This window comes from Notothenia rossii, assembly GCF_949606895.1.
Source record: "Notothenia rossii genome assembly, contig: scaffold_426, whole genome shotgun sequence".
NCBI classification, from domain to species: domain Eukaryota; kingdom Metazoa; phylum Chordata; class Actinopteri; order Perciformes; family Nototheniidae; genus Notothenia; species Notothenia rossii.
The window spans coordinates 350-10,363 of NW_027640178.1; the positions used below are offsets into that span (position 1 = coordinate 350).

A 10,014-nucleotide genomic window follows, 5' to 3' on the forward strand; every position below is an offset into this window, starting at 1 on the left:
GTAGTAAGTATTGATCCTGATAGTTAGTATTGATCCTGGTAGTTAGTATTGATCCTGATAGTTAGTATTGATCCTGGTAGTAAGCATTGATCCTGATAGTAAGTATTGATCCTGGTAGTTAGTATTGATCCTGGTAGTTAGTATTGATCCTGGTAGTTAGTATTGATCCTGATAGTTAGTATTGATCCTGGTAGTTAGTATTGATCCTGATAGTTAGTATTGATCCTGATAGTTAGTATTGATCCTGATAGTTAGTATTGATCCTGGTAGTAAGTATTGATCCTGGTAGTAGTATTGATCCTGATAGTTAGTATTGATCCTGGTAGTTAGTATTGATCCTGGTAGTTAGTATTGATCCTGGTAGTAAGTATTGATCCTGATAGTAAGTATTGATCCTGGTAGTTAGTATTGATCCTGGTAGTAAGTATTGATCCTGGTAGTAAGCATTGATCCTGATAGTAAGTATTGATCCTGATAGTAAGCATTGATCCTGATAGTAAGTATTGATCATGGTAGTTAGTATTGATCCTGGTAGTTAGTATTGATCCTGATAGTAAGTATTGATCCTGGTAGTAAGCATTGATCCTGATAGTAAGTATTGATCCTGATAGTAAGTATTGATCATGGTAGTTAGTATTGATCCTGGTAGTTAGTATTGATCCTGATAGTAAGTATTGATCCTGGTAGTAAGCATTGATCCTGATAGTAAGTATTGATCCTGGTAGTAAGTATTGATCCTGGTAGTAAGCATTGATCCTGATAGTAAGTATTGATCCTGGTAGTTAGTATTGATCCTGATAGTTAGTATTGATCCTGATAGTAAGTATTGATCCTGATAGTAAGTATTGATCCTGGTAGTTAGTATTGATCCTGATAGTTAGTATTGATCCTCATAGTAAGTATTGATCTTGGTAGTTAGTATTGATCCTGATAGTTAGTATTGATCCTGGTAGTAAGTATTGATCCTGATAGTTAGTATTGATCCTGGTAGTAAGTATTGATCCTGGTAGTTAGTATTGATCCTGATAGTTAGTATTGATCCTGGTAGTAAGTATTGATCCTGGTAGTAAGTATTAATCCTGGTAGTTAGTATTGATCCTGATAGTTAGTATTGATCCTCATAGTAAGTATTGATCTTGGTAGTTAGTATTGATCCTGATAGTTAGTATTGATCCTGGTAGTAAGTATTGATCCTGATAGTTAGTATTGATCCTGGTAGTAAGTATTGATCCTGGTAGTTAGTATTGATCCTGATAGTTAGTATTGATCCTGGTAGTAAGTATTGATCCTGGTAGTAAGTATTGATCATGGTAGTTAGTATTGATCCTGGTAGTTAGTATTGATCCTGATAGTAAGTATTGATCCTGGTAGTAAGCATTGATCCTGATAGTAAGTATTGATCCTGATAGTAAGCATTGATCCTGATAGTAAGTATTGATCATGGTAGTTAGTATTGATCCTGGTAGTTAGTATTGATCCTGATAGTAAGTATTGATCCTGGTAGTAAGCATTGATCCTGATAGTAAGTATTGATCCTGATAGTAAGTATTGATCATGGTAGTTAGTATTGATCCTGGTAGTTAGTATTGATCCTGATAGTAAGTATTGATCCTGGTAGTAAGCATTGATCCTGATAGTAAGTATTGATCCTGGTAGTAAGTATTGATCCTGGTAGTAAGCATTGATCCTGATAGTAAGTATTGATCCTGATAGTAAGTATTGATCCTGGTAGTAAGTATTGATCCTGGTAGTTAGTATTGATCCTGATAGTTAGTATTGATCCTGATAGTAAGTATTGATCCTGGTAGTTAGTATTGATCCTGATAGTTAGTATTGATCCTGGTAGTAAGTATTGATCCTGATAGTTAGTATTGATCCTGGTAGTAAGTATTGATCCTGGTAGTTAGTATTGATCCTGATAGTTAGTATTGATCCTGGTAGTAAGTCTTGATCCTGGTAGTTAGTATTGATCCTGGTAGTTAGTATTGATCCTGGTAGTAAGTATTGATCCTGGTAGTTAGTATTGATCCTGGTAGTTAGTATTGATCCTGGTAGTAAGTATTGATCCTGGTAGTTAGTATTGATCCTGGTAGTAAGTATTGATCCTGATAGTTAGTCTTGATCCTGGTAGTTAGTATTGATCCTGGTAGTAAGCATTGATCCTGGTAGTAAGTATTGATCCTGGTAGTTAGTATTGATCCTGGTAGTAAGCATTGATCCTGGTAGTAAGTATTGATCCTGGTAGTAAGTATTGATCCTGGTAGTTAGTATTGATCCTGATAGTAAGTATTGATCCTGATAGTAAGCATTGATCCTGATAGTAAGCATTGATCCTGATAGTAAGCATTGATCCTGATAGTTAGTATTGATCCTGATAGTTAGTATTGATCCTGATAGTAAGCATTGATCCTGATAGTAAGCATTGATCCTGATAGTTAGTATTGATCCTGATAGTTAGTATTGATCCTGATAGTAAGCATTGATCCTGATAGTTAGTATTGATCCTGATAGTTAGTATTGATCCTGATAGTAAGCATTGATCCTGATAGTAAGCATTGATCCTGATAGTTAGTATTGATCCTGATAGTTAGTATTGATCCTGATAGTAAGCATTGATCCTGATAGTAAGTATTGATCCTGATAGTTAGTATTGATCCTGGTAGTTAGTATTGATCCTGATAGTAAGCATTGATCCTGGTAGTAAGTATTGATCCTGATAGTAAGTATTGATCCTGATAGTTAGTATTGATCCTGATAGTAAGCATTGATCCTGATAGTAAGTATTGATCCTGATAGTTAGTATTGATCCTGGTAGTTAGTATTGATCCTGATAGTAAGCATTGATCCTGGTAGTAAGTATTGATCCTGGTAGTAAGTATTGATCCTGATAGTTAGTATTGATCCTGGTAGTTAGTATTGATCCTGATAGTAAGTATTGATCCTGATAGTAAGCATTGATCCTGATAGTTAGTATTGATCCTGATAGTTAGTATTGATCCTGATAGTAAGCATTGATCCTGATAGTTAGTATTGATCCTGATAGTAAGCATTGATCCTGATAGTTAGTATTGATCCTGATACAGACCTTGGCCAGCTGCTCCCTGACGGACCCCATCAGCTCCGTCATGGCCAACGTCTCGTCCTGAGGAGAGTCTTTGCTGAGCAGCTGGGCGGTGCGGCTCGCTGCCTTACAGGCCGCCTCCATCGCTGGCACCTTCTGCTTCACCTCCTGCACACACACACACACACACACACACACACACACACACACACACACACACACACACACACACACACACACACACACACACACACACACACACACACACACACACACACACACACACACACACACACACACACATACACACACACACACACACACACACACACACACACACACACACACACACAGGATGATAACTTAGGGGGTTAGAAACTGTTAGAAACCTTCTTTCTGACAGGTTGTCCATCTCTGTCACTTTAGAGAAGGCTTTCTGGGATTTGTAGTCTTTTACCCCGTGTTGACTACAGTAAATAACTAAAGCTTGAGATTGAGGAAGAGGAGCAGTGTCTGACCTCCATGTCCTGGACGAAGGCTCTGACGTTGAGGAAGGAGACCTGAACGTTGGCCATCATCTTCTGGTTGGTGTTGTCCATGAAGACCTTCAGAGTGTTGATCCCGTCCTGGTAGTCCTGACGCAGCTTATCCACCTCGTCTGCTCGGGCATACTGAGGAGGAAGAGCAGCATTGATATACTTTGATAGAGTTTGGCTCGTTTACTCAGCTGTGAGGGAACGTTAATGTGTCGAAGAAACAACAAAGACCATCCATGAGAGGATCTGGTTGGAAGGAAAAGTAACGAACTTCTTAAACTGCTTGTTAGCATAATGCTGCTACTGCCCAATGTGTTTTGTTTCTATTTCCTTTAATGTCCTTTATTTGTGTTATACATTTCAATTTGTATTGTTTTTTATTATGTCTTGTCTTTGCCTCTGTTTTTTCACATTTCTTAATGTTTGTTGAAACATTTATAAACATATTGTTTAACAAATAAAAACAGGTGCGTCCAACTCATTGGACATTTTAACAACAGCAGCTGATAGATCTCCATCAGAGCTGCGTCTTCACAGAGTGCTGGAGCACTTAGAGACTCTACAGGTAAAGAGATGAGAGTCAGGTGATCAGAGGCTCTACAGGTAAAGAGATGAGAGTCAGGTGATCAGAGACTCTACAGGTAAAGAGATGAGAGTCAGGTGATCAGAGACTCTACAGGTAAAGAGATGAGAGTCAGGTGATCAGAGGCTCTACAGGTAAAGAGATGAGAGTCAGGTGATCAGAGGCTCTACAGGTAAAGAGATGAGAGTCAGGTGATCAGAGGCTCTACAGGTAAAGAGATGAGAGTCAGGTGATCAGAGGCTCTACAGGTAAAGAGATGAGAGTCAGGTGATCAGAGGCTCTACAGGTAAAGAGATGAGAGTCAGGTGATCAGAGACTCTACAGGTAAAGAGATGAGAGTCAGGTGATCAGAGGCTCTACAGGTAAAGAGATGAGAGTCAGGTGATCAGAGGCTCTACAGGTAAAGAGATGAGAGTCAGGTGATCAGAGGCTCTACAGGTAAAGAGATGAGAGTCAGGTGATCAGAGACTCTACAGGTAAAGAGATGAGAGTCAGGTGATCAGAGACTCTACAGGTAAAGAGATGAGAGTCAGGTGATCAGAGGCTCTACAGGTAAAGAGATGAGAGTCAGGTGATCAGAGGCTCTACAGGTAAAGAGATGAGAGTCAGGTGATCAGAGACTCTACAGGTAAAGAGATGAGAGTCAGGTGATCAGAGACTCTACAGGTAAAGAGATGAGAGTCAGGTGATCAGAGGCTCTACAGGTAAAGAGATGAGAGTCAGGTGATCAGAGACTCTACAGGTAAAGAGATGAGAGTCAGGTGATCAGAGACTCTACAGGTAAAGAGATGAGAGTCAGGTGATCAGAGACTCTACAGGTAAAGAGATGAGAGTCAGGTGATCAGAGGCTCTACAGGTAAAGAGATGAGAGTCAGGTGATCAGAGACTCTACAGGTAAAGAGATGAGAGTCAGGTGATCAGAGGCTCTACAGGTAAAGAGATGAGAGTCAGGTGATCAGAGGCTCTACAGGTAAAGAGATGAGAGTCAGGTGATCAGAGACTCTACAGGTAAAGAGATGAGAGTCAGGTGATCAGAGACTCTACAGGTAAAGAGATGAGAGTCAGGTGATCAGAGGCTCTACAGGTAAAGAGATGAGAGTCAGGTGATCAGAGACTCTACAGGTAAAGAGATGAGAGTCAGGTGATCAGAGACTCTACAGGTAAAGAGATGAGAGTCAGGTGATCAGAGACTCTACAGGTAAAGAGATGAGAGTCAGGTGATCAGAGACTCTACAGGTAAAGAGATGAGAGTCAGGTGATCAGAGGCTCTACAGGTAAAGAGATGAGAGTCAGGTGATCAGAGACTCTACAGGTAAAGAGATGAGAGTCAGGTGATCAGAGGCTCTACAGGTAAAGAGATGAGAGTCAGGTGATCAGAGGCTCTACAGGTAAAGAGATGAGAGTCAGGTGATCAGAGACTCTACAGGTAAAGAGATGAGAGTCAGGTGATCAGAGACTCTACAGGTAAAGAGATGAGAGTCAGGTGATCAGAGACTCTACAGGTAAAGAGATGAGAGTCAGGTGATCAGAGACTCTACAGGTAAAGAGATGAGAGTCAGGTGATCAGAGACTCTACAGGTAAAGAGATGAGAGTCAGGTGATCAGAGGCTCTACAGGTAAAGAGATGAGAGTCAGGTGATCAGAGACTCTACAGGTAAAGAGATGAGAGTCAGGTGATCAGAGACTCTACAGGTAAAGAGATGAGAGTCAGGTGATCAGAGACTCTACAGGTAAAGAGATGAGAGTCAGGTGATCAGAGACTCTACAGGTAAAGAGATGAGAGTCAGGTGATCAGAGGCTCTACAGGTAAAGAGATGAGAGTCAGGTGATCAGAGACTCTACAGGTAAAGAGATGAGAGTCAGGTGATCAGAGACTCTACAGGTAAAGAGATGAGAGTCAGGTGATCAGAGACTCTACAGGTAAAGAGATGAGAGTCAGGTGATCAGAGGCTCTACAGGTAAAGAGATGAGAGTCAGGTGATCAGAGACTCTACAGGTAAAGAGATGAGAGTCAGGTGATCAGAGGCTCTACAGGTAAAGAGATGAGAGTCAGGTGATCAGAGGCTCTACAGGTAAAGAGATGAGAGTCAGGTGATCAGAGACTCTACAGGTAAAGAGATGAGAGTCAGGTGATCAGAGACTCTACAGGTAAAGAGATGAGAGTCAGGTGATCAGAGACTCTACAGGTAAAGAGATGAGAGTCAGGTGATCAGAGACTCTACAGGTAAAGAGATGAGAGTCAGGTGATCAGAGACTCTACAGGTAAAGAGATGAGAGTCAGGTGATCAGAGGCTCTACAGGTAAAGAGATGAGAGTCAGGTGATCAGAGACTCTACAGGTAAAGAGATGAGAGTCAGGTGATCAGAGACTCTACAGGTAAAGAGATGAGAGTCAGGTGATCAGAGACTCTACAGGTAAAGAGATGAGAGTCAGGTGATCAGAGACTCTACAGGTAAAGAGATGAGAGTCAGGTGATCAGAGGCTCTACAGGTAAAGAGATGAGAGTCAGGTGAAAAAGGTGAAACAGGTGGAACAGGTGGAACAGGTGGAACAGGTGAATCAGGTGAATCAGGTGAAGCAGGTGAATCAGGTGGAACAGGTGAATCAGGTGAATCAGGTGAAGCAGGTGAATCAGGTGGAACAGGTGAAACAGGTGGAGCAGGTGAAACAGGTGAAACAGGTGGAACAGGTGAAACAGGTGAAACAGGTGGAACAGGTGAAACATGTGAAACAGGTGAAACAGGTGAAACAGGTGGAACAGGTGCGTGGAGATGGACATTTCTCCGTAAAGTAGTCATACTTTTAGAAGAACACTGTCAGTGCAGAAGCTCACTTTGTTAGACGAGATGATACAGATTTGAGTTTAGGTGACAGCAGGTGGAACAGGTGGAACAGGTGAAGCAGGTGGAACAGGTGACAGCAGGTGAAGCAGGTGGAACAGGTGAAGCAGGTGGAACAGGTGGAACAGGTGGAACAGGTGAAGCAGGTGGAACAGGTGGAACAGGTGAAGCAGGTGGAACAGGTGAAGCAGGTGGAACAGGTGGAACAGGTGAAACAGGTGGAACAGGTGGAACAGGTGGAACAGGTGAAACAGGTGGAACAGGTGGAACAGGTGAAGCAGGTGGAACAGGTGGAACAGGTGGAACAGGTGGAACAGGTGAAACAGGTGGAACAGGTGGAACAGGTGGAACAGGTGAAACAGGTGGAGCAGGTGGAACAGGTGAAGCAGGTGGAACAGGTGAAGCAGGTGGAACAGGTGGAGCAGGTGGAACAGGTGAAGCAGGTGAAGCAGGTGACAGCAGGTATGATCATATGATCTTTAATGTTAGATATTGTATTTATATGTGACCTACGTGTTTGACCTTGACGAAGAGCTCCCTCCACCTCCCATTGAGCAGCAGCAGCTGTTGCTTCAGGTCTCGAGACACGGACTCGTCACACGTCTCGATCAGGAAGTTCCCGGCGTCGTTCATGTCCGTGTGCTGCTGCATCCAGTGAGACAGGTTCCTGAAGAAGTCCTGAGGAAGGGGAAAGGCATTCAGAGGACTCACACATATCAGCTTCTTCATAATCAATGAAGTGCCCCAGGTCATCGTCATGTTTGACAGATGAGCCTGTCTTCAGTGTTCCTGCCCTGGTCTCTGGTCCGTGTCTCCTGTGGTTCATTCACAGTTTATAGTAATAATTATAGAGTATTCTGCACTCACCCGCTTGCCCCCCTCGCTCTGGTTCAGCATGCTCTCGGCGTCCTCCAGCCAGGCCTGCAGGGAGGCCACGGTGCCGCCGTACTTCTCCCAGTTAGAGAGCACCTCCTCCAGCATGCTCCTCACGCTGCGCACCTCCAGAGCCAGGTTCCTCCACTGAGAGGAGGCGTCACAGAGCAGCTTGCTGACGCCCTCTGCCTCCTCCACTGGAACACATGAATATAATATATATCAGATAAAAACAACGAGTTCAGGAGGAACACAGATCTGGGTCAGGAACACAGATCTGGATCAGGAACACAGATCTGGATCAGGAACACAGATCTGGATCAGGAACACAGATCTGGATCAGGAACACAGATCTGGATCAGGAACACAGATCTGGATCAGGGCTGCACCAAACACACCAAGGCTTTATTAATAACACATTTTAAATATTCATTTTATGTGTATTGATGACGTTTGTAAAAATGTGTGGTATTTATTTAACATTTTTACTTTAATTTCATTGATTTATTTATTCATTATTTTAACTTTTACTGCTAATTTTTGCTTCCTTAAATACCTTGTGTTTATAAAAATGAATTGTCTGTTATTTTTTATCTGTTTATTGAACATTTCAATAAAATAAATCTATTTTATTTTATATAATCGTAATTATTTTTAAATGGAGCAAATATCAGAATACTTGAATTTATCCTGATTTCTCAGGATAAATAAAATATTCTGATATTTGTTTTTTATTTTTATTTACACCGAGCGTTAAGTCCACAAGTTACATTTAAAAAAGATATATCGATTTTCTTATTTCCAAAAAGTCACAGGTTCTTTTTCAGAGTAAAATCTTGACGTCAGACTTTCTAAGCTCCGTTTAAAAAACTAAACATTTTATAATAATAAAGAATAAATCAACATTCGGTGCAGCCCTGCTCTGATCCTGTTCTGGAGGCAGCAGGGGGGGAGGGTCTTTCAGGGGGGGAGGGTCTTTCAGGGGGCGGAGCGTCTTTCAGGGGGGAGGGGCTTTCAGGGGGGAGGGGCTTTCAGGGGGTAGGAGGGGCTTTAATATCATTCTCATTAGTCTTCATGCAGAGTGCAGTGATTGGTTCAGGCGAGTTGATTAGAGAGTGTTAAAGGGGAGGAGTCAGAGACAGGCAGGGGTCAGAGGTCAGGGGTCAGACTCACCTCTGGTACAGGTCTGAGACCCTGCATCAGGAAATCAATAACACTGTTTACACTCTGCCCAAGATAAACATTAATATACACATATTAAATATTATGGAAGCACACAGGGGACCTTTATAATGTTTAATTACATTTCCACAAAAGCGTCATTAATTAATTAACGTGTTATCTGAGAGAAGATTCAATCGAATCTTTAATAATTATAAAAGTAATACAATAATAAGAAAATAATTATAAATGATACGAAAAAAAGAATATGACAAAATAAATACAATTGAAAAAAGTATATTTTCACAGCGTCACAATATTCAAATGTTAAATATATTACTAACAACACTTCTCATTTATGTAAACAATATTTTAGTCAATATAGAATATTTCAACATTTTCTAAAGCTGTATGTAAGTATGTGGAAATGCAAATTGCACATCTTTTACCATAAACATAAAAAACATGTTTGTAAAATCATGATGCTATTGTGGATTTACATTTGTAAGTTTAAAAAGTCCCTCCTGGGCTTCCATAGTCATTGGTCCTACAGACAGGTGGAGGACTCACCTGCGCTGTCAGACTTGATGTAGACCTCCGCAGATCGTTTCAGGTCCGAGTAGATCATCTCGTACTGATCGAAGAACCGCTGGCCTTCCACAAACGTCTGCAGGAGAAACAGACAGATTCAGATATTAGAGTTACCCAGAAGTCCATTCTTTCTTATCTTTTAACATTTTCACTTTAACTTCTTCTATTTATCTATTCATTAGTTTTACTTTTATTGCACATTTTTGCTTAACCTCCTAGGGCCTGGCGTACACATGCGTGGACATCACATTTTTGGTCATATGACGAGTCGTTAATTCTGCTGAGCTGGGGCCTCATGGCCACGTACGTGGGCACTTACACTGCCATCTGGTGGTGTCAGAAGAGTACAACACACTACGGTACAAATTC

General features: G+C 41.4%; 1 protein-coding gene across 2 annotated transcripts; it reads right to left on the reverse strand.

Moving 5' to 3' along the window:
* Window positions 1–2,952: 2,952 nt before the first annotated feature.
* Window positions 2,953–9,798, reverse strand: LOC307027000 (nesprin-1-like). 2 transcript variants are annotated; one of them, XM_079695172.1, is made up of 6 exons: window positions 9,625–9,795; window positions 9,067–9,087; window positions 7,888–8,090; window positions 7,534–7,698; window positions 3,580–3,732; window positions 2,953–3,229 (listed from the first exon to the last, which is right to left on the reverse strand). In XM_079695172.1, the coding sequence occupies exons 1-6, from the start codon at window positions 9,680–9,682 to the stop codon at window positions 2,987–2,989; spliced, it is 843 nt and encodes a 280-aa protein (XP_079551298.1). In that variant the 5' UTR covers window positions 9,683–9,795; the 3' UTR covers window positions 2,953–2,986. The 2 variants fall into 2 exon arrangements, with proteins under 2 accessions (XP_079551298.1, XP_079551299.1); XM_079695173.1 differs by lacking the exon at window positions 9,067–9,087 and having other exon boundaries at window positions 9,625–9,798.
* Window positions 9,799–10,014: the final 216 nt, after the last annotated feature.

Excerpts from the sequence above, each read along its gene's own strand:
- LOC307027000 (XM_079695172.1), bottom strand. The coding sequence starts at position 9,682 with ATGATCTACTCGGACCTGAAACGATCTGCGGAGGTCTACATCAAGTCT. Across the intron at positions 3,733-7,533 it reads TCTTCGTCAAGGTCAAACAC|TATGCCCGAGCAGACGAGGT; the intron begins GTAGGTCACATA and ends CTTCCTCCTCAG. Across the intron at positions 3,230-3,579 it reads CCTTCGTCCAGGACATGGAG|GAGGTGAAGCAGAAGGTGCC; the intron begins GTCAGACACTGC and ends GTGTGTGTGCAG.